A 23,231-nucleotide genomic window follows, 5' to 3' on the forward strand; every position below is an offset into this window, starting at 1 on the left:
TATCTCCCCCAATAATTTGTGTTCGATTCACGAACCTGGCTCATACTACTAGCTTTTTCATAGAATAATTTTTCCTGTTTTTTGCTAAGTTTGAAACCAATCCGAAATGGGTAAACTAGCGCCCCATTTATTTGCTTACGTCAATAAAAGTTGCCTGCAAATGTGCTCGCGGATACTAACAGGGCACGAGCACAAAAGTTCACATTGGCCGATAGCCGATTTACCTGGAGCTGAAAGAAATGGCTTGAGTTCCCTGCCCTGTTGTAGCAAGTTTGGCAAATGGTTGTCACACATACATGAAATGTTGTTAATTCCCGTTATTTTAAAATATATTTGATTTTTCGTAAAAACGTTCATGACATGATGGCAAATATTATGTTAAGCGTGAGCATAGATTGTTGACATGTCTATCTGGAGCAAAGACGAAGTTTAATAGTACTTTAACTGAGAACCACAATAGGAAATGATATATATATTTAAATAATATTAGTCTTGCCTTCAGAAGCTTTTGTTAAACACACTCATTATTCTTTTTTTGATCGTGTCAAAGCCAAACTGCTTTTGTGGGACAATGAAGGTCCTCAGTGACTCTATGTTTCACCCCCACTTATATCTGATGGAAACGTCTTGTATATAGTTCTGTTAATATGCCCCTTTCAAAGGCACGTTCAATAAAGTAGATTATATTTTAGACACACTTCTCAATTTATTACATTATTACCAAGTCTTGTTAGATCACGTTATATCCATTAATAGGCGTTTGGGTTAGGGTTAACCCTACAAAGGTTGAACATATAAAACACAGGCCACATTTCTACACTGATGTTAAATTGAAGGCAGTGTGATTTTTGTGGCATTTCGTTTGAATATAAAGTTGACAGTAAGCTATGGTAAGTCTGCATTATGGAAGATTTCTGTTACAAAAATAACTATTAAGCTTTCTTTGCCTGGCGAGAACAACGACAGAGCTAAGTGTTCATGTTAACAGTTTATTTAATCCGATACAATGCGTTGGAAATCATACTCAAATCACGAAGAAAAAAACAACATATGTGATTAGTTCCATCTAGAATAGCCCTATATTTAGCTCTATAGCCTATTTCTAAAAAACAAGTGAAAGGAATACAGTGACAGCATACATTTCCGTAAAGTTTGCATCATATCTCTGATTCTTATCGGACTTGTACCCCATTCTGCCACTGTAATGCCTTAGCTCACACGCTCGCAACCATATAAATCTATGCTCGCGACTGGTTGTCGCAAAGTATGACGTGTACAGCTAGTTGCAAGCGTGCACGAGGTCTCGGAGCTAGGGAAAAAAAGAGCCACTGTTTAAAGCTAGACCGGAAGAGTCGGAAGTGGAAAGATGGCGCGGTCCAGTTTCGTACTCTCGCTTGCCTCACTGCGCCACTGAGCACTTTTCATAGAAATGAATCTGGCGCCATCTTGGAAGACAAAAGTTGCTTCCTCTAGTTATATTAACTCTATGGTTCGACTTCTCGCAGAGCCGGTGGCGCACGTATTTTGATACGCCAATCACGTGGTCATGATTTCGGCAGGAAGTGGTTTCCAGTTATTTCAAACGTGAAGTTAAAACGATGCCTTTGACCAAAGCTGTAATTGTTCCAGGGAATGGGGCTGGAGATGTGGAACGGTGCAATTGGTATGGCTGGGCCAAAAAACAAATCAATAAGGTATGCTATACACCATATGACGAGTTGACCTGCATTTTGTGAGGGTTTTGTTTCTTACTAGCCTGCAACTAATAATTTATTTGATGTTTAGATTCCAGAGATGACCTGCCTGCTGGAAAACATGCCTGATCCAGGTTTGTATAGGTTTTTAAAGGCTATCTGTGACTGTCAACGTGGCGGTCGCTAGAAGAGCCAACCGAATTGTGTTCTTCATAGTTACAGCTCGAGAGAGCATATGGTTGCCATACATGGAGGACGAGCTGCAATGTGATGTTGAGACAGTAATCATTGGTCACAGCTCAGGAGCAGCCGCAGCCATGAGGTAAGTGATAATCATCATATTGCTACTGTATTACAGGACCATTACAGTCAGTTGCATTCCAGACATTAGCTAGGACCTAGCAAATAGCATTATGTATGGAACATCTCTGTAACTGTGCTGTACAGGTATGCTGAAACTCACAAAGTGTTTGGCATTATCCTGGTGGGAGCATACACCTCTGATCTGGAAGATGAGAATGAGAGAGAAAGTGGTAAGTATGCTGATGTTAATCATGAACTAAACCCTTCTCAATGTACCAGTCAAAATGATATGATTCACCTCCATCCGAAGTAGTTAACTTTCAGGTCAGAATTGTTCCTCATCACTCATACAATATTTTCTGCACAGGATATTTCAACCGACCATGGGAATGGGAAAAAATAAAGGGGAATGCTGGCCATATAGTTCAGTTTGGCTCAACAGATGACCCCTTCTTGCCTTGGGACGAGCAGGAGGCTGTTGCAAAAGGCTTGAAGGCTGACCTGCGCAAATACACAGACAAAGGCCACTTCCAGAACACACAGTTTCCAGAGCTGATGAACGTAGTACACAAACTGAGAGCCGGTACATAGAAGACAGCTGGAGATATCACCTGCAATAAAGGATGACTGATCTTGTGAAACTGCTGAAAGTCAACAATGACATTAAACACACCACCCTTTATACACTGCATTCTTTGGTGTGGAAGTCACTTTTAGTTTGACATTCTTTTTTAATAGTGATACATTTGTGAAGACATACAATATTGACATTCATTTATTAATTTTTTTAAGAACACGTTTGGTAGCTGAGCAAACCAAGGCTAGTCAATGTGAAGTGCAGTCATACAAACCTTGGTACATGACCAGCATTTTGCTTATAATAAGCAATATCACAATCAGTGCTAGTGGTAGTTGTGTGTTAGTGATGGGCATTCTGGCTCTTTTTCGTGAGCCGGCTCATATGGCTCAGCTCACTAAAAAGAGCCGGCTCTTTAAAAAATACATGTTTTAACTATGAATTTGACTATGATAGGTGTGAAAACAATTTGAATTAAATTATGAAGTGAAATCATACCCGACCGTAACCACATATCTTAAAAATGCATTGATTTGTCATGGCTCTCCTCCGAGTTTTGACTACTCTCTGACTGTGTGAGTTGGCTCGGCCCTCCCTCATGCAGGATTGACAGGAACAGAATGTGAGGATGGTCGTGTGCGCCTTTAAGCCTACAAGTATTTTTTTGTTGTTCTTTGAATTAGTCAATTATTTTAAATACAATTAAAATTCATTATTTCATAATCATTTAGTTTTTATAGGCTGTATTAATCTATTAAAAATAGTCGGTTCTTCAGATATGAGAGCCAGCTCCCGGCGTTCACCTTCAAGAGCCGGCTCTTAGAGCCGGATCGTTCGCGAACGACCCATCACTATTGTGTGTGTACAGTAGCAACTGCAAATAGGTGGCGACAATTCCAAACAGAATGTCAAAGCTGGAGAACTCTGGAGGCTGCAACAGTGAAGGACAGTCCCTCTCTCCATCACAGCTTTAACCATGACCAGATTTGCCATAAGAAAGGTTTTCCAGACTGACTGCTGTGCACACCCTTTATTATTATACAAGTGAAAAAGAATGACAGCAAAACTCAGAAAGGTCACCAGGCTACTTTCCTACATTATAGAATCCATTGAATTGGCAGTTAACTTCTAGTTTGACCAAATTCCATGATATGTTTCAGTTTGTGCCCATCACATATCCAAAGATCTGAACAGAACATTTAAACGTATTATTTAATATGCCAGATAAATAAGGATATATTTGGACTTTGAGGGATTTTTACAGGAAGATAAGTGGAAATACTGCTGCAATCATCTGTTTTTTGGATGTGTAACCAAGCATCCTTTAAACATTTAATAATGTTCGTAGCTGAAACAATATGCAGATTTACTTTCTCCACAGAGAAAAACAATACAAAAGAAATGACACGTCGCTTCTCAAAAGTTGAGCCATTCTGTCATGTAGATACAATTGGAGGGTGAGATCTCTCCTCCTTCGTGACAGTCATCAAACACCTGTGGAAGATTGAGAAAGACATTACAATGAGAATTGACTTTGAACAAACATGAAATATTAATAATAATATCATAAAATAATACCTTTTCATCAATGTTTCCATTGAAAATGTATACTTTTACCAAAACCAAGCAGACGGTCTTGGACTTACATTTTTCTTAATTCTTTTTTTTCTGCCCAGACATAACTAGTTTGAGAACTACTGCCTTAGTTAAGGGCTACAGGGGATTAAACATGTACTTTGGTATTCTCAGGGATTATGCTTGTGTGCATTTCCGAAGCAAGGACCCCGTAATTATTTAGATATACCATATCTTAACACAGTGTTTCCCAACCTTTTTTCAGTCATGGCACCCTTAAAACAGTAAAAAAAAATGAAAAGGACTTCACTCTACATATCCCGAATTCTCCTGATTGAGGAACGTTTTTAACTCTTCCCTCAGTTCGTAGAGTCATGCCAAAACCTTGCCGCGTGACATCAAACGGCCGTATAACAAGCTCTGATGTTGCGCTCCCATTTCCTCGCATAAAATCGAAAATAGACGGCTCTTCAGTGGGCGTGCCTTGATGAAATTAACTAGGCCTATATCTACAACTCTGTCCAGTAGAGTTCCTTCGGGAGCATCTTTGCCACCAGTGCCTCCCTATGTTAAAAGCAGTCAGTCGCTTTCACATGTGGGTTTTGCGCTCTGACTCTGCTAATGAAGCCCTTCATACTCCCAGTCATGGCAGTGGCCCCATCAGTACATAAAACTGTGACAGTCCTTCCAATTCAACCCACCCTGTTCAAGATACTCTGCTGTCACACAATATATTTCTTCTCCCGTTGTTTTGTCAGGCATTGATTTACAAAATAAAAAAGTTTCTCTACTGCTGTCGCCATCTACGAATCGAACATTTGCCAGGAGCTGAGCGTGCGTGCCCACTAATGTCAGTCGACTCATCCAGCTACAAGGAAAATTCGTTGAAGGCAGGGACGGACTGGGAGTAAAGGGTTAAAAGTCCCTGGACTTTTATCCAGACTGGGCCACCAGAACCGACCCCCGTATACGCCACCACAGCTGCCCTGCCAATGCTTGTTTGATGTAATGCAAGTTGGACCCCATGTTAGTTTCTTAAAGGATCACAATGACTCTTGCTTAGAGCCTTGCTGCTCTTGTTGGTTAGTGGTAACTGATTTAAATTGTTGAAATATTTTTTACTGTTGCTTGCTTTTCTACAGGTACACTTGCACTTATAGCGATTCATGTTGTTTAATTGTAACTTGTTTAACTACATGCTCTTGTGGTTCTTCCCTTTGGCACTTATTTTGGTTGTTCACAAAATGTGCTTCATGTTTTGGCTACCCGCAATGTTTTTTGGGGCTATCTTGTCGTTATCAGTGACCTATGCACTTCGTAAAGCTCTCTCTTGGAAGTCGCTTTGGATAAAAGCGTCTGCTAAATGAATAAATGTAAATGTAAGTTAGGGAGTTTCACAGTTAATGGGGAGCTAAGAATTTGGCCTTTATTTGAGCGCAAAATAGTTTTGAGCTTTAGGTAAAATAAACATAGCAATTTTTCAATTGGTAAAACGTTGTCTAGTGAAGATTGTATTTTTGTCTCTTATTTTTCCCCTTACGTTTCTTAGCCTGGTTTTCGATCGTTATATAGTCTCTACTAGCTAGTTTTTGATCTCAGTGTCACTGTCGAGAGTAAGCAAGACAAAGGGGGCGGGGTAATGGCTGCCCAGACATTCATTTGGAATAGACCAACCGGCCTTGGGGAAAGGCCAACCGTTTCGCTCAATCTCCTGCCGACATTTTATTAGTAGTTAAAAAAATTATAAGGCAAGAGGCCCTCCGGCCCAGACGTGTCTCGGCCTACCGGGAATTCTCCCGGTGCTCCCGATGGCCAGTCCGCTACTGGTTGATGGACTTTTACACGGCACCCCTGCTCTCATCAGACGGCACCCCGGTTGGGAAACATTGTCTTAAACAGGAAAACAGGTTAATCACAGTCTAATCTATATTAGGCTATAGGGAGTCAGGTGGCTGAGCGGTTAGGGAATCGGGCTAGTAATCTGAAGGTTGCCAGTTCGATTCCCGGCAGTGAAAAATGATGTTGTGTCCCTGGGCAAGGCACAAGGCCCTACTTGCTTCAGGGGAATGTCCCTGTACTTACTGTAAGTCGCTCTGGATAAGAGCGTCTGCTAAATGACTAAATGTAAATGTAATGTATTATATTGTATACTATTTTATATATTTAGGAGGTTTATTATATTTTAGCTTATCGTAGATGTATAGTCTTATTTTGAAAACAAATTCACACAGTAGTTGCATGTTGTTGTTGCCCTGCAGCAGAGAAGACGATAACTGCAGCAGGTAGGTTGGGCAAAAAGGGCTCGCATCCAAAGTCTTTACAAATTTGTGATATTTTTGTATTACACGTGTCAATTAAATGTCTGGTTGTTGTGTTGTATATAATCCATCATATAAATCGCATTCTTGCGATATTTAGAATTGTAGTTTAACTTTTATTTGATTCGCTATTTTCGTTTGACCTTGAAGTACATTTGCCCTGGTCTGACGGAATTTTCGATGTGGAATGTATTTTGTCTAAGCGGACCACATTCATGCCCATGCTAATTAATTATAAATTTGATGACCCATTCTGCAGGTAACCAATTTGATTTGTTGTTCAAGTTTTATGTCGTGCTGTAAAATTATTGTTGTAAAATTACACTGCTAAATTGCTAGCATTCTTGATCTAGGATGACTAGTGAAGGCTAACTACTTACTAACTGAGAGTGAGGTCATGCCGGGAAATATCAAACAGAAGCTTTAACGTATCGACCGAGCTTTAACGAGGTTGATACGCCGAAACCGAAGTTAGATATGGATAGTAAAACTCAAGACTGATCGCTTTCGCTCATTTTGAAATTTTCGTCGGAGGGCATTACGGATCCGTATTGAGCTGTGAGTAGGTTGGCGGATGGCATGACTGCGCATCAGCCAATCGGAACGCTCGTACTACATACCGTGATATACAGTTAGGTCCATAAATATTTGGACATTGACACAATTTTCATCATTTTGGCTCTGTATACCACCACAATGGATTTGAAATGAAACAATCAAGATGTGCTTTAAGTGCAGACTTTCAGCTTTATTTACATCCAAATCAGGTGAACGGTGTAGGAATTACAACACATTTTATATGTGGCCCCCCCCTTTTTAAGGGACAAAAAAATAATTGGACAAACTAACATAATCATAAATCTAATTGTTACTTTTAATACTTGGTTGCAAATCCTTTGCAGTCAATGACAGCCTGAAGTCTGGAACCCATAGACATCACCAGACGCTGGGTTTCGTCCCTGGTGATGCTCTGCCAGGCCTCTACTGCAACTGTCTTCAGTTCCTGCTTGTTCTTGGGGCATTTTCCCTTCAGTTTTGTCTTTAGCAAGTGAAATGCATGCTCAATTGGATTTAGGTCAGGTGATTGACTTGGCCATTGCAGAACATTCCACTTCTTTGCCTTAAAAAACTCTTTGGTTGCTTTCGCAGTATGCTTCGGGTCATTGTCCATCTGCATTGTGAAGCGCCGTCCTATGAGTTCTGAAGCATTTGGCTGAATCTGAGCAGATAATATTGCCAGAAACACTTCAGAATTCATCCTACTGCTTTTGTCAGCAGTCACATCATCGATAAATACAAAGGAACCAGTTCCATTGGCAGCCATACATGCCCACGCCATAACACTACCTCCACCATGCTTCACTGATGAGGTGGTATGCTTTGGATCATGAGCAGTTCCTTCCCTTCTCCATACTCTTCTCTTCCCATCATTCTGGTACAAGTTGATCTTGGTCTCATCTGTCCATAGGATGTTGTTCCAGAACTGTACAGGGTCTTTTAGATGTTTTTTGGCAAACTCTAATCTGGTCTTTCTGTTTTTGAGACTCACCAATGGTTTACATCTTGTGGTGAACCCTCTGTATTTACTCTGGTGAAGTCTTCTCTTAATTTTTGACTTTGACACAGATACGCCTACCTCCTGGAGTGTTCTTGATCTGGCCAACTGTTGTGAAGGGGTTTTTCTGCTCCTTGTCAATGAAATAACGAACTCCCATGAGGGAATAACATACACCTGGCCATGGAACAGCTGAGCAGCCAATTGTCCAATTACTTTTGGTCCCTTAAAAAGGGGGGGGGGGGGGGGGCACATATAAAATGTATTGTAATTCCTACACCGTTCACCTGATTTGGATGTAAATACCCTGAAATTAAGGCTGAAAGTCTGCACTTAAAGCACATCTTGATTGTTTCATTTCAAATCCATTGTGGTGGTATACAGTGCCAAAATGATGAAAATTGTGTCAATGTCCAAATATTTATGGACCTAACTGTATACCGTAACCGGGATATAAAATTACTCATACGGTGATAGAAGATTTTGGCCATATCGCCCACCCCTAGACTGTACTATTCAAATGAGCCAGCTGTCTGGTGAAGTCCAGAGGCAGGAAGGGGAGTGGGCTCACCGGACAGAGGCCACAGGGAGCCTTGACCAGGCCCGTGGGCTGGATGATGGGGTTGACTCCTCGGTACAGCTTCACCTGGCCGTCTACGCTGCCCACCGTGCCCTCCTTGGCCGCTATGATGGTCATCTCAACCTTCCCGTCGTAGATCAGCGTGTTCAAGATGGTTTCGATGTCTTCCATCGACAGGTCAACCTGTGGTGAGCAGTACATTGTTGACGCACGAGTATAGAACTCTGTTCATTTCAAGCATTTCATGTGGTAGCAGGTCTTCATGTACGTTGGAACTGGAAGCTTGTGGTCTCACCTTGCTAATTCCCAGTTCACAAATATACTTCCAAACTTCATGAGAGGTAGCAAAAGAGCTGTTCCTTTGCACCATGGGGCTCTGTTTGCTATCCCTTGCTGCGTCAGCCTAGGTAAGAAAGGCCAACATGACTGGAGTACAGAGTATACAAAACAAGAGTGGCTAAAATCCAATTCAACTATCCAGTTGTAATCACAGGTGCATTAGTAAATGGTATCCTTGCACATGTTGTACCTGTAATGTTTTCATACAGAATACTTGTATGCTTATTATAATCATTACAATTCCAAGTGTTAGCCATTCCAGAGCTGTGTTCCAGTCAGCATACCTTGCTCTGGAGGAACTTGAAACACTGCTGATTGAGAACCTCAACAAATTCAGACTCAAAGTCTTGGTCACTGTACCAGGCTCCCCCAGTCACGGAGCGGTCAGGCTGCAGGTTGTACAGCATGTAAACCTTCTTCTTTGAGGCCTGAATGACAAAAACAATTTGGACAGTGAAAAAGTGCACACTGGGATCTGATCAATGAAATCAACATTTAGGTGAGAGATTTAGATTTAGTAACAGGTCTGTTGTGCCAAAAAAACTTGAGCTGAGATTGTTACCCATTACCCTATATAATATGCTGTTTATTTAGCTGATACATCTTCTCCTTTATTAACCTTACATCATGAACATAAAAAGTACTTTGAAAAATTACTTTGTATTTTGGAGGCTGGTTTGACTGAGTAACAGTGTTTACTATCACGAGTGGATGACTTTACTGTTAGGCGAGAGCAAAGTATTGACCCATGTCAGATGTTTGGCATGAATGGTTTTGACACAACTTACATCAACTTCAAATACTTTGAAGTACATTTACATTTACACTTAGTCATTTAGCAGACGCTCTTATCCAGAGCGACTTACAGTAAGTACAGGGACATTCCCCCCGAGGCAAGTAGGGTGAAGTGCCTTGCCCAAAGACACAACATCAGTTGGCATGACCGGGAATTGAACTGGCAACCTTCGGATTACTAGCCCGATTCCCTCACCGCTCAGCCACCTGACTCCCTAAGTACTAATACAACATTTTTTAAAATCCCTTTATTGATCCCAAAGGAAATTCCAAGAAAATTGCAAAGACATTAGGAGTTCTCACTCACAGCCACAGACTTGACAGCCTTGATGAGCTTCTTGCTCTCTAGATTCTTGAGGATTTTGTTTATCTCTGTTAGAGGAAGGTTGCTTTTGTATCTAATATCTCTGCTCCATATCCCTGTGTGAAGACAATGCATGAATGACAATGAAGAAAAGGGCCACTCATTAAATAGACGACAATTAAAACCAATGAATGGCATCATTATTAGTGTGTGTGGTTGTGTGTGTGTGTGTGTGTGTGGAGGGGGGGCAGACATTTCAAAATCACATTGATTTTGTTGGAAATAGTAAGAATACCTTTGTTCCCCGCATCCTCTATGACCTGATACACCAGCTTCTCTTGATTGTCAGAGCCTTTCATTTTGCTTGAATGGTAAATAGGAAGTGAGTATCAAGCCTGTCAGTTATCATAACATGTGTAATGAAAGCATAATGACAAAGCAGACACACCTGGCTGTTTGGGTATTCTTCATCCGGTACAGAAGTCCAGAGCTGTTTCGTAGTAAGTCCAGCTGACCCTGAATAGATTCATATTTGGTTCATTCAGCCTCATGGTTCAATGAATAAGTATCCGACCAAAACATGAATCTAACCCTGCTGGTGTCCTCAATTCCAGCCCCTCAAATAACCTGACCGACAGAATGCTTGTCTTTCGTTCCATGTTGGACACTGAGATTTTGTCCTGTTGAACTGGTCAGGTATCATTAAATCTATATGGCACGTTTTTTTGTGTCCAAATGCCTTAATTGCAACTCTTACCAACTCGTCGTCAAATATACACTTTAATTTAACCTCGTGTCAGTGAATCAGTTAACCGGATTGATGACTACTGCAACTGTTACGTACCAGTGACAAAAGTCTGTTGATTGCCATGGCCCTGAGCTGTGCTTCCAAGTTCGGCATGTCATTCTGGATGACCTGGTCAGTTATCCCGTGAGGGAACTGTTGGCAGAGTTCTTTTATCCTGTGTAACAAGAAGCATGTATGAAGACGACAATCAATCAGTACAAAGCGTATTCTACATATCTAACGTTACACAGCTACAATAATCGGTCTGTAGGAGTCGATTTTAGCTAACTGGCTAATTAACCAACCAAGCCATAGCAGGGTGATGAAACGCCAAGCCAACCTGTTTTCGATGTCCGCAACATCTGTAGATTCTTGTTTTACTTTGACATCCGTCATTGTTGAGTACATTTAAATCCACCTTCTACAACCCTCAAATATCATGTATACACAAAAGTCGTTAGCATGCTCAAGTTGAGCTATACATGTATAACCGTCAACATTCGAATGTGCAATACTAGGTCCTTTGTCTCGTAGCGTGGTCTCATTTGAGTGTTTGGCAGTCCCGACATTGCCTGATAAAAAAATACTATAGAATTCTTGACAAATGTACGCTTTATAATTATTTAAAACTGGAATATCTCCCTAGTCTTTTATTAAACTAAATACATATAGAATAGTCATTCACGGATGTAAAGTTGATAGTCGAGGCAAATTAGAAAAATATACATGTAGCCTATGTCTCTGATTAATCCATTCCAGTGAGTAAAATACAACTAGATATTCACTCAATTATTTAAGTTTAATTAAAATAATAATAAATAAACAAGAAATAGGCATTTGAAACGAGACAATTATTTTATTTTGTTGAGAATATTGCTATTGGTTGTTAGCGTTGCTAAGGCGTATGATGTAGACCAATGGTGTTGGTGAATGCACAGTGCAGCGTCGCTAGATACATTGCCAACATCAGTAGGCTACATAAAACATAATGACCCTAAACATTCTCTTTTCATAGACGTGGCAACAAGGTGAGAGCTTACATCGAAACTATTTCATAATAATAATGTTTAGTACCTAAATTATGCTGAATGTATTCCTACGAATTCGAATTGTTCAATTAAAGACTTGCCCTCTCCAAATGCTTACCAGATGTATAGACAACATTAACCTGGGTCTAATTGTTTTTTTATGTTACTGCTTGAAAGTTTTCTTTTTATAAATGTTAATAGGGGAAAAGTAATCCGTAATCTAATGAATTAGCTAACAGTTCAAATTGGTACCGTTTTTTTTTAAACAGAAAAACATTGCAGATATCAAACAAACCATAAAGATTGTCCAGGTGAGCATTGTGTAGGCCTATTCTGGGCATAGGTTACTAAACCAATCACTTAAATGTCATAATTTTAGACGTTTATATTTCTTGTCCAGCATCCAGAAACATGACTGCTGGTTCTATCGTGGTGCCTCACATCATACCCATTCGCATTCCTCAACCTGGGAAAGGGAAGCACGAGATCGATACCACAACTGTTGTTGAGATCAAATCAGGTTTGAAATTGCTCATGCTTTTTTTCTTTTTCTTCTTCTTAAAAATATATAAATAAAACACACTTGTAGTTTTTAAGTGTATGTTTAACCGAGTTATAGAATCTCAAGTATTGAAACAAGCCATATTGTCTATAGCGTTAAATATTTTGTATAGGGTTAACTTGCCATGTATAATTAAAGTAAGCTACATTAACAGCAATGTTGATCAGGTGCCCCATCAGTGTGTCCTTTAAAATAAAAAAGACATTCATTTTGGTCCAGACACACTGGATGTCACCATCTACTACACTCTGGATGGAAGTAAACCTGAGGTTGTCAAGAGACCTGGATTTGGGGAGAGCAGCACTCTAAAGTACAGTAAACCAATATGCTTACCTGACGGCAAAGTGTCTGTCAAAGCAGTGGCTGTCACCAGGTGGGAATGCTTCAGAATGATTATTGCAAATATTCCATAATGTATAAGTAATAACTGAAGTTGTCTAAAAGTTGTCTAAAATTAATAACAAAACATGGCAGATTATGTAAGCCTACTTAGTGTCCCCTGCTCTTTTTCTATTTTCCTATCCGTCTTTCTATCGGTGTCTGTCTTTCTTGGGCTGTTTCTCTCTCTCCACCCCTGTCTTCATTCACTCACTCACTTCCCCACCAGCTAACCAGTAACCCCAGTTTCTGTAAATGGGTTTGACTCTCAGTCCGAAGCATACTGTACACAAGGGACAATTTTCAGAACTGAAATTATCTGATGGTCAATTGTCTCTAGAGATGGCAGGGAGAGCGCTGTTGTTACCAAGCTCTTCCTGGTGGAATATGTGCCTCCAAGCGAGGCATTATCCACAGACGACAAAGAGGAAAATGTCTTGAAGGACCATGAACTAGGGATCAAACAGGTATTTTTGCCTAACACTTCTGTTGAAAGTTCTCCTTTTAATCTATCATAATCATAATTATACCTCTTGTAGATATCGTTTGAGATGAAACATTCAAACCAAGAAAGTGGAGTCTATGCTTTTGTTACTAGTTCTCTAAGGAAACTAATGGCAGCATCGCTTGTACTACGAGGGCGGAACATGCTTCAGGAGAGTCTTCACTGAGGCCACAGGGTGTGTGGATAACATTATTGCTTCATATCATAACTGTAATACAACTAACTCAGAAACAGAATCTGATGCACTGAAAATATAAAAGTACTATGTTACTATAAAGTGTGTACAATAGGACCTAAATAAATGAAGAGCCATACAGGATGTACAAAAAAAGCACTGTATGAAGTAACTCAGACTACAAATTGGACTTTGAATTTGTATTTGGACAAATTGGCCACTTAAACCACAAAAGTCACAAAACCCGAAATGTCCTCTAGACATTTTCGAAATGTCCTTTGACTGTTACTGTCTAAATCTATATTAACAGTGTTTTTGTATTTTGTTTTTAGGACCGAAGATGAAGGAAGGTAACGGTAAAAGAGCCCCTAAAGCTCCTCGCTTCCTCAGCAATCATCTGGGCCTCACATCTGTGCCTGAGCCTACGTCACCTCACACATTGGTAGGCCTTATTTTACCCTGTTATCCGCCAGTCTGGCAACTGTTAGATCAAAGGGTAATAGAGGTAAAGATTGGAGAGGAAAATGAGGTTAGCGACAGCAGAGGAGCAAACAGCGGTGCTGGTGCCAGCGTTAGTAGAAGTCCTCACTGGTTAAATGAGAGCTAGTGCAGTGATTCAGCAATAAGACTGACAAACAGTTAACGTTTTTCACTGTCTTTGAACACCGAGACCCCACCCTGATAGATCCAGAGGAGAGGAGGTCTACATGAGATAGCCTTGCCCCTGCCGTTATCTTCTTGATTTTGGGAACCACAAAATATCCAGTTTTTGTAGAGACCAGAATGATTTTAAAAACAATCCCACTATTTATGTAATTTTAAATGGATGGCCAGTTTATTTAGAATAATCATTGATCATTCTTTATAGAATGCAAGCCTGGAAGAAAGCACCTTCAATAACCTGACCAACACGCAAATATCCAGGATTCAAAGAGAGACAGATTTCTTGAGGTACGCATTCTAAAAAAGAGATTGATTTGAATCATGGTCAGGTTAACCTGTGTCATATGGTCAATTTCTTTAGTTAGGACTTGAAATATAGAGATAATTTTGGAGAGAGGAGTGAAATGTCTTGAAGACGGACCATCATTGGTCTCTCCGGTCTCCTGTCTGTGCAGGTGCACCAAGTGCTTGAGCCTTCGTCCGTCAGACCCGTTTGCCCGCTTCTGTTTGCAGTGTGGTACTGCTGTACCACTGGTGCCGGGGCAGAGGCTGCCGCCCACAGAGGGGGGACAGGTACGCTGCTCACCTCATGTACTATTATCATTTACACTGTATGAATACACGTTTCCACACATTTGATCAATTTCCATAGTTTGGCTCCAAACTATTAGTTTAGTTCGAATGGGTTACCTTACTGCAGCTAAGGAGCCCAGGCTGGTCATTGTCAAATGGTCAAATCACGTCATGTTATCAACTACACCTGTGTTACTTCAAGCCCATAGGTCCATGTCGATAAGGCGGTAGTAGAACCCTCTACATCTCCCTGTGTTGTCTGTATGTACTGTCATCAGGGGGGATTATTCCTCTATTTGCTCCCTGAGTCATATTCCATGTATGTTGCTCGCTAATGCTTAGAGGCAGGGAGTGCTTTCCCTACATACATCCACTCCGCCAAAGTCAAACCTATTTCCATGCTCTATACTAGTGTCTTGACTGAACTACTAATGTTTTGTTCACCCTGGACACACACTGTTCCAAAACCTCACGCCACAAGAACAGTTTCTTTCCATCTGCAGCTGGCCTAATCAACAAGGTCCAGAACTCCCAACTGTCACTAACACTGTCATAAAGTCCATCTGTCACTTTATTGCACAATGCACCAATCACATTGCACTCTTCTTCTTTATATCTTATTTTATATTAAAAAAAATACATTATATAGTATTGGTTAGAATTATTTAGATACTGTTGTACATTTTCTACATTTTATATTTACAATTCTTATATGTTTACCGTATGCACCTTCCTGCCTTAGTAAATTCCTTGTTTGTGCAAACTTATTTGGCAAATAAAGCTGATTCTGATTCATATTTTTTTTTAGTTGGGTTTGTGCATTCACTGTAAAACCATAGTGCCCATGAACACTGTGGCATGTGTGGTATGTGAAGCCCCTATTGGCCCACAGCTGCAGCCTCAAGCCAGCCTACGACTGCAGGTAAGCACAAAGGAAGCTGGCGAAAACACACTCTTACACACACACACAGCAACATTACATTTACATTTAGCAGACGCTCTTATCCAGAGCGACTTACAGTAAGTACAGGGACATTCCCCCTGAGGTAAGTAGGGTGAAGTGCCTTTCCCAAGGACACAACGTCATTTTTCACAGCCAGGAATCGAACCGGCAACCTTCTGATTAATAGCCCAATTCCCTAACCGCTCAGCCATCTGACCCCCACTGCCACAACCTACCACACATACACAGCAAAATGCCACACATACACAGCAACATGCCACACAACATACTCAGAATTTTGTGAACCTTTCTGAAAACGTTTTTGACTCACGATGTAAACATTTAATCATTTTAGCAGACGCTCTTATCCAGAGCGACTTAACCCTAACCCTAAACAAATGTTGCACCGTTAGGCCGTGTTCACACTTGACTTCAGCGCCTTTTTACATGTGAGAGAGCCATCAGGGTTTTTTCCTTTTTCAATATTGAACTAAATGAATCTGTCCATCACTGTAATATTATGGTGTGGATTGTCTTGTGGAGTATATAAATAGGCATAGGACCATTTGTCCTATATTATTGAAAAAGTTACACATTTTATTCTATCCATGTTAAATTTAGGTGTAGAACTGTATAAAAAGTGAACAACAGCCACTTGAGCACATTTCACAACACACTTATCTAGATTGATATATGAGTTTTACAATATGTGATAATGCACATGATAATGTCCTGTTGTTTGGTTAAGGACAAGCTGATTTGTCAGTCTTGTGGAACTGGAAACCCAGCACATATCTCCTTCTGTGTCACCTGTGAGACCAGGCTACCACAGCCCGCTACTGTAAGATTATAGAAGATGGAGAGAGACTCCATCTCTGTTGGCCTCATTCTGTATGCTGAAAATGTAGTTTTAGTTTTTTCATTTGACTACTTTTATGTAAAACTTTCAGTACACTTACAGTATTTGTTTCTTATACATTTAGCCAATAAACACACAAGAACGTATATCACAATTAGCTTGAAAGCTTTGTATTTCCTTACTAGGCTGTTCTGAGTGGTCAGAGTGCTCCACCTCTTCCTTCAGGAGAAAACAAGATGGTGTCTTGTTCTAAGTGCAGTCGGGTCAACCACTCTGACGCACGTTTCTGCGATTGGTGCGGCGCCAAGGTAAGAGAGGCCTTGCTTCGATCATGTACACTGCACCACTGATGAATAGCAATCTGGAGTTTTAAAAAGATGGAATTGCAACGAAAGTTTATTTAGTGGCTACAAAAATAAACAGATAACCTCACACACTAACATTCCTTCTATTTTTGACATACCTTACGTACACTCAAATAATTCCCAAAGCATGCTCAGTCAAAAATCATTTGAAATCTATTGAAATCTATCATAATTCCAAACCCACCAACCTTTTTATCCATCCATCACCCCATCAGACAACGCAACCTACCTACATCCATCTCTGGCAATTACTATCTATACTGTAACTTGTTTCCGTCGCTCCTTACGTTTCATCCATATCTACTCTTTGTTCGAACCCATCTCTTCCCAGCCCGGCCATGCAGCCAGCTGTCTGATTTGCTCCCGATGCGGGGCCAGCAGCCACCCCTATGCCAGCTTCTGTGGCTCTTGCGGGGTGTTTATGGAGGGACCTTCCAGGGGTGAATCCCGCGCCAGCATGGCCTGTTCCACCGGGGCCGCTGTCGAGCAGGAACAGGTATGAGGCTGTAGAGCCGGAGGAAATCCATGCTGAACGTGTTTGTCTCCAACTGTAAGGACGGTCTCTTCCGCTCCCTCTTCCGACTCCCTCTTCTCCATCACTGTCATGCAACATCTACAGCCGTCCACCCAGCGCTCAGACGCTACCACATGGCAGCCCGTGCCTCCCTCTGGATCTCCCGTCATGGCCCCGGCACCAGGCCACGTGGAGCAGCACACCCAGACGACAGGCCTCTTCTACCCGTCCAGCACGGAGCTCCACAGGAAGGGCCAGCAGGCGGCGCTAGAGTTCAGCAGACAGGATCAGATGAGGGACCGAAGGCCGCTGCTCACTGCTATAAGTCCAGGGAGAGGTACAGAGCCGTGGGCACAAACGAGTTCCCTGGTTCCTCTGCTCTCTACTCTTCTCGCAGTATCAGAGGAGAACAATGAGTGAGATGAAGAGAGAAAACTTAACGCCTCTTCTGGTCTTTACTTGTATGTGAAGTCAATGAGTGGCAGATGTGATAAGCTTTTTAAATATTGGTATCATAAATTTGAGTTACATTTTTTTATTTGGGATAGAGTCCCATCATGGGTTCAGTGGGATTTGGATGAATCTGAGTAGATGTGCTTCGCTGTGTCTGAGGATTACCAGTCTAATCTCTGAACCTCTTTTTCCCTTTCTCTCTTGGTCTCTCTCGGTCGCAGGCTACTGGAGGAAACAGTTGGACCATGTGTGTGCACACCTACGAAGCTACACCCAGAACAACACAGAGTTCAGAGCTATAGTTGGGGAACCTCGAATGGGCCGGGTAAGATCAGGGCACCATGAGGCCTCCACTACTGAATGAGTCATCTTCAGATGTCAGTGTATATACTCAAATAATGGGACTGCAGGGTTATGTATAGACTATGTATACTGATTATACAGATGGAAATGTTGACCTATTACACTAGTGTATAACCACAGTCTTGTTAAACTGAATTCTTGTCTGCAGTCAGCTTACCAAAGTAGGTTGTAAAGCGATAATATTATTACCTCACCTGGTTGTAGAACAAAGAACATTTGGGAAGGAACTGTCAGTATAAGAAATTGAATAGTTTGTTTACTTTCCTATAGATGGTTTCAGCTGTGATTGAGGAAGACAATTATGAAGTCAGTCTGAGAATAAACTTTGTCTCAGCTGAACATGAACAAAACAAGGTTGGTTGTTATGTTTCTCCACTCTTTTACACTAGATATCCTTACATTTTATATTTCATTCGTTTAGCATACGATTTTATCCAAAGTATAGTACAAATTGTGCATATAGATAAGTCAGATAAGATAAGTACAGTAGAAGATCAAGGATCAGAAGTGCATCATTCTACAGTGATCAGAGTCAAGTTACTGGCCGCATAGTAAAGTAACCACATCTCGGCCATCAGGCACGGTTCAACCAAAAATATTACAATTCATCAATAACATCTCAATGACTTGATTACAGTCATGGCCAAAAGTATTGGCAGGTGACATACATTTTGTGTTTGCAAAATGTTCTGCTTCAGTTGTTGTGGCGTTGATTCTCTTTGTTACTCAATTATTGTGCAGAGTGATCACATGCATTTTAAATAAAGCTACATCGGACTAAAAACTAATTTCACAGTTTTTGGGCCCTTGCATAAAATGACCAGCTAACATAATTTCACTAAATCACATGATCAGCACATACGAAGAGTCAGGTAAAATCACTCTATCATTATAACTGGATTATAAGAGCAGATTGATTGCTATAAACAGCCTATTAAAACATGAAATGTGTTAGATTTTTCTCCAGTGTAACATGGCAATTTACAAAAATAATCTACAAATACTGAACCAGCAAACTTTGCAAAAGACTAAATTGGTCACTGCCAATACTTTGGCAATGGCTGTACAGTGCAACAATAACATCTCAATTACAGCAGCTAGCTAATGAATGTATGGTGAATGAAAGAAAATACTACAGTGCAATAATAAGGTAAATTCAAAATATATTATTTAACAGCTAATGTAGGGATAGGATTAGAATGGAACATGTAATTGTGTTCTTGTCACACATTTGAGTCCACACTTTCCATCCTCTTCTCACAATGCATGTGGTCAGTTATGCCAGGGGGGCGGGCCTGAGAGGAGCATCGCCCTATCAGAAAGCCAGAACCTCAGCAGTGTGACAGAGGGCAGGAGTGTGTTGTTCAGCCAGACCAGCCTGGGTAAGCACAGTGACTCTCTCACACGCCACTCTGTGATCTTACACACAATCAAATTGATTTTGGCACACATTTGACAATACATTTCTCAACCGTGGTATTTACATTTTTAACCAAATGCATGTGTTTATTGTTATCTTTATGGTAGGTAATGAGAGGTCTGGAGCCAATGGAAGGACATCAAAAAAAACAAATAAAAGCTTGTCCTCAGATGTCATAAAGCAGGCACCGGTATGTGACCCTGTCTGTCAAGGGCTCTTCCAAAACAAACGTCTGACTTGTTTCTGAGTGAATGCGTATTCAAGTGTTTCTCTCTTGGAGCTAGTCCACCAGTCATTAACCATGTTTAATAATTGAAACTAATAAATTACAGACAAATATAGTCATAATTCCTTATTTCTACTGGATTTGTGTACAAACGCAGTATGGTTATATTTGGTGGCTTGCAAATTCTTATGTCATGTCCCTAACTGGGGTTCCATTACCAATTCTGGTGATTCCTGTGCAAATGATTGATATTTATTTTTCTCAGCAAACCAAAGACAGCCAGCTTCTAAAGGAAGTGGGCCATGAAGGGAAAGGGCAGATCTCTGTAGTCCAACAACTGCTTGACGAGGTACAGTATCACTGATTCAACATCCATCTTGATACCTTTTCAAGATGCCATTTTTATTCCGCAAACAAACCATTTCCTCAACATCACATTTGCTAAATTTGGAAGTGGCCAGGTGCCTTGTTAACACGGTAATGTCATGCCAGGGGGCGGATCCAGTGTGCCAGGGGGCCGATGGGCATCCTGCCCTGGTTGTTGCCGTGGTCAACGGGCACGCAGACGTCATCCCAGTCCTGGTGCAAAGGGGTGCTGACATCAACCAGCAGTCTGGACCGTAAGGGCTTCGGTCCGGAGACCTTCCTTCTTACCGTCGTTCTAGAGTGCTTTCAGCTCAAACGAGAGGGCTCTACAAAAAACAACCAGGATAAAGAAAAATCTCCTTCTCTCTCATAGGTCGAACAACACAGCCCTCCATGAAGCGGCTTCCATGGGGATCAAAGGGTTGCTGTGTGCTGAGACACTACTGGGGTAAGAGATACGTGACCATACAGTCAACTACAGAATTATTGGCACCCTTCAATTGAAGTAAATTTATTTTGAGAAATGTATAGTGAAACCATGTGTGCCTATTGTAACATGTATTCCTTCTAAAAGACAAAGGCTGGAATAGGTCATTTTATGCTGTTTCTACCTCAGATAAAGACAGGCCATGGTGTTTTTAGACTTTTGCATAAACGGTAACAACTTGACTATCATGAAGGAGTCATCCATCACTTCCTCCTATGTCTCTATCGTATTATTGCTCTAATGTCTACATGTACACTGAGAACAGCCGTCTCTTCATCTGGGGTTTAGGTGCAACGCCAGCATCAGGAGGAAGAACGACAGAGGTCTGACTGCATACGACCTGGCCGTCATCACCAAGTGCAGCCCGTTAGTGTCTCTCCTAGCCGCTAGGATGGGCCAGGGGATGCTGGACAGGATGGTCAGACCTAGAAGTAACCCGGGACTAGACGTGTTCTGATGAGATCACTGCTCATGGTTGCTTGTCGTTGTCATGTTGTGTTAAAGTCCGACCCATGTGCCATGATGCAAATAGGGGCATTTGTTGGTGACCTTGTTGTTAAATCCAGTTTCCAGAAATCTTTCCAGCAATTTTCTTGAAATTATTGGGTGTGCTTTGCCTTCGGCAAGGGCACAACCTTTGTTCTCTCACATATATATTATTGTTTTTATTATTCTTTTTGCCCCCCTAAAACTCAGTCAATATTTGGCCTACATAGACAACCTAGGTGTCAAAAGCTTCGTCTTGGTAGCGATTGAGTTGCTTCTATTGGGATTTACGTTCCGTTGCATGGTTTAAGTGGAAATTAAGTTTTTGTGGCGAAATGTGAAGCTAACGGTGGCTAACTTGCTAGCCACAGTCAATGACGCTACTTACGTCACTAACGTCACGAAAACTCGCGTGACTACCTCTAGCAGAACATTAGTTTAGCAGCTCGTTAACTTCTGGGAGATAGCTAAGCTAACTGCTTTACTGCAAGGCAGCTGCAGAAACGCCACAAGCAAAGAAGCCAGGGTGATAACTATTTACTAATTTTACTTTGTGATATGACACACAATTGTGACATGTAATGTACAATATAAGCTGATTTTATGAAGGAAGTACATCTACTTTCGGAAACAGTAGTCTACTATGTCACTGAAGTATTAGCCTCATGACATTAGCCTCTGTTGCCCGGGCAACACATACTACAGTGGTCTATGATGCATCTGTTTTCAATCGTTAAAATAAACATTCCTCACAAATACATTTTCGTTGTAGGATTTATTATGACATTACATTACAAGTAAACAATTTGTGGGTGAAATTATCATTACCTGTGGTTTCAAACCAGTGTTGCTCACTGAAACGCTGTAGCCTACGCGAGACACTACAAAAACATCTACACAGCTGTAGGAAGTCAAACGGCGACAGAACATGTTTGGCACTCCCCTTACTTAAATCAAAAATCTATCTAACTACTAACCTTAACTTCATTGCCACAGCCTAAACTTTGTCAATCTGTTCATGAAAATAATTAATTTCAGCCTAAACCGTACAACGGAACGTTAAATCAAATTCAACCAACGCAATCGCTACCAAGACGAACACAGCAGTAGTCTAGTACTGTACCGTAGTAGTACAATTTACCGGGGCAGCTTCTCCACACAGGGCTATATCGCACTTGGCGTTGTTACTGACAATGATCGCTACCAGTGAGCTTTTTATGAAAGCGATTTTCCACTAAATAAATGTCAAGCTTATTTCCGTTGGTACTGTTTGAATCGCGATTCCATCTTCTACTGCCGGGTAACGTCGTAGAATAATCTTCAAAGGGGGTTCTTTATTCATGAATGAATGCAATATGAGTAGGCTAAATTCCTTAAAATATCACGAGAAGGGAAAAACTTATAAGGACGTTTAAGTCATAGAGATTAGGTCAATTTTTACACCGGTCTGCCAAATTTATTCGTTTTGATTCAACGATGAGGCTTCCTCTTGCAGGGGAAATGAGAAGACATCTATTTCATTCTACACTTCACTCGTATTTTCAGTTGTAAATGAGCAGCAAAAAAAAAATGCTTTCAAATCTATGTAATCTTTATAAATAATTGTATGCATTTTTATATAAAATATACAGAAATGTCAGTTGTAAAAATGTCATTCAAAAACGGACCCCTGTGCAACCGACGCAAGCAAGCACACCCTACAATTTCCCCAGAAATTGTACCCTCTCTAGTTTACTTTGTTAGACAACATCACTGTTTTCTAGTTAATTTGTATTTTCAGCAATGTGAATGAAGGTATTTCATAAATTACAAGGGAGAGTTGTTTCCGAACTCTCAGCTGAGGGCCAAAGATGAGACGATGAGAGGAGTTGGTGTGAATGTGACTTCATCTTTATGCAAAAAGTGAGCTGTAGAAGTGTGCATAAGTGTGAGTTGTATTACAAAACCATAATAAAGCATGTCCTTTAGATACAAAATCTAATTCTTAGTTTAGCAACCTAGAGCCAGAGGGCTTACATGTGTGTAAACAACAGACCAA

General features: G+C 40.9%; 3 protein-coding genes across 3 annotated transcripts; 2 read left to right on the forward strand and 1 right to left on the reverse strand.

Moving 5' to 3' along the window:
- Positions 1–1,452: 1,452 nt before the first annotated feature.
- rbbp9 (retinoblastoma binding protein 9) lies at positions 1,453–2,686 on the forward strand. The gene is made up of 5 exons (XM_062447932.1): positions 1,453–1,694; positions 1,786–1,828; positions 1,911–2,016; positions 2,142–2,227; positions 2,365–2,686. Exons 1-5 carry the CDS (start codon positions 1,599–1,601, stop codon positions 2,586–2,588), a joined length of 555 nt encoding a protein of 184 aa, XP_062303916.1. The 5' UTR covers positions 1,453–1,598; the 3' UTR covers positions 2,589–2,686.
- A 748-nt stretch (positions 2,687–3,434) lies between these two features.
- polr3f (polymerase (RNA) III (DNA directed) polypeptide F) lies at positions 3,435–11,370 on the reverse strand. The gene is made up of 9 exons (XM_062447926.1): positions 11,168–11,370; positions 10,885–11,002; positions 10,489–10,556; positions 10,336–10,403; positions 10,044–10,156; positions 9,226–9,369; positions 8,898–9,005; positions 8,594–8,785; positions 3,435–4,068 (listed from the first exon to the last, which is right to left on the reverse strand). Exons 1-9 carry the CDS (start codon positions 11,233–11,235, stop codon positions 3,991–3,993), a joined length of 957 nt encoding a protein of 318 aa, XP_062303910.1. The 5' UTR covers positions 11,236–11,370; the 3' UTR covers positions 3,435–3,990.
- Positions 11,371–11,764: 394 nt separating this feature from the next.
- dzank1 (double zinc ribbon and ankyrin repeat domains 1) lies at positions 11,765–23,107 on the forward strand. The gene is made up of 22 exons (XM_062448854.1): positions 11,765–11,855; positions 12,256–12,375; positions 12,637–12,790; positions 13,136–13,262; positions 13,394–13,475; positions 13,808–13,917; positions 14,344–14,426; positions 14,594–14,711; positions 15,520–15,633; positions 16,403–16,495; positions 16,699–16,821; positions 17,210–17,374; positions 17,498–17,729; positions 18,067–18,170; positions 18,479–18,562; positions 19,485–19,590; positions 19,736–19,818; positions 20,120–20,203; positions 20,347–20,474; positions 20,594–20,668; positions 20,996–21,181; positions 22,974–23,107. Exons 2-21 carry the CDS (start codon positions 12,267–12,269, stop codon positions 21,162–21,164), a joined length of 2,343 nt encoding a protein of 780 aa, XP_062304838.1. The 5' UTR covers positions 11,765–11,855; positions 12,256–12,266; the 3' UTR covers positions 21,165–21,181; positions 22,974–23,107.
- The last annotated feature ends 124 nt before the right edge of the window (positions 23,108–23,231 follow it).

This window comes from Osmerus eperlanus, chromosome 22 (assembly GCF_963692335.1).
Source record: "Osmerus eperlanus chromosome 22, fOsmEpe2.1, whole genome shotgun sequence".
Taxonomy (NCBI): Eukaryota; Metazoa; Chordata; class Actinopteri; order Osmeriformes; family Osmeridae; genus Osmerus; species Osmerus eperlanus.

What these genes read in the sequence shown, in the direction of transcription:
- rbbp9 (XM_062447932.1), top strand. Translation starts at nt 1,599, where the DNA reads ATGCCTTTGACCAAAGCTGTAATTGTTCCAGGGAATGGGGCTGGAGAT. An exon ending in GGAGCAGCCGCAGCCATGAG is followed by an intron (nt 2,017 to 2,141) that starts GTAAGTGATAAT and finishes TGTGCTGTACAG; the next exon opens with GTATGCTGAAACTCACAAAG. An exon ending in TGAGAATGAGAGAGAAAGTG is followed by an intron (nt 2,228 to 2,364) that starts GTAAGTATGCTG and finishes TTTTCTGCACAG; the next exon opens with GATATTTCAACCGACCATGG.
- polr3f (XM_062447926.1), bottom strand. Translation starts at nt 11,235, where the DNA reads ATGTACTCAACAATGACGGATGTCAAAGTAAAACAAGAATCTACAGAT. An exon ending in AAGAATACCCAAACAGCCAG is followed by an intron (nt 10,404 to 10,488) that starts GTGTGTCTGCTT and finishes TTACCATTCAAG; the next exon opens with CAAAATGAAAGGCTCTGACA. An exon ending in AGGCTGTCAAGTCTGTGGCT is followed by an intron (nt 9,370 to 10,043) that starts GTGAGTGAGAAC and finishes TTTGTCATTCAG; the next exon opens with GCCTCAAAGAAGAAGGTTTA.
- dzank1 (XM_062448854.1), top strand. Translation starts at nt 12,267, where the DNA reads ATGACTGCTGGTTCTATCGTGGTGCCTCACATCATACCCATTCGCATT. An exon ending in TGTTGTTGAGATCAAATCAG is followed by an intron (nt 12,376 to 12,636) that starts GTTTGAAATTGC and finishes ATTTTGGTCCAG; the next exon opens with ACACACTGGATGTCACCATC. An exon ending in ATGAACTAGGGATCAAACAG is followed by an intron (nt 13,263 to 13,393) that starts GTATTTTTGCCT and finishes TTTTGTTACTAG; the next exon opens with TTCTCTAAGGAAACTAATGG.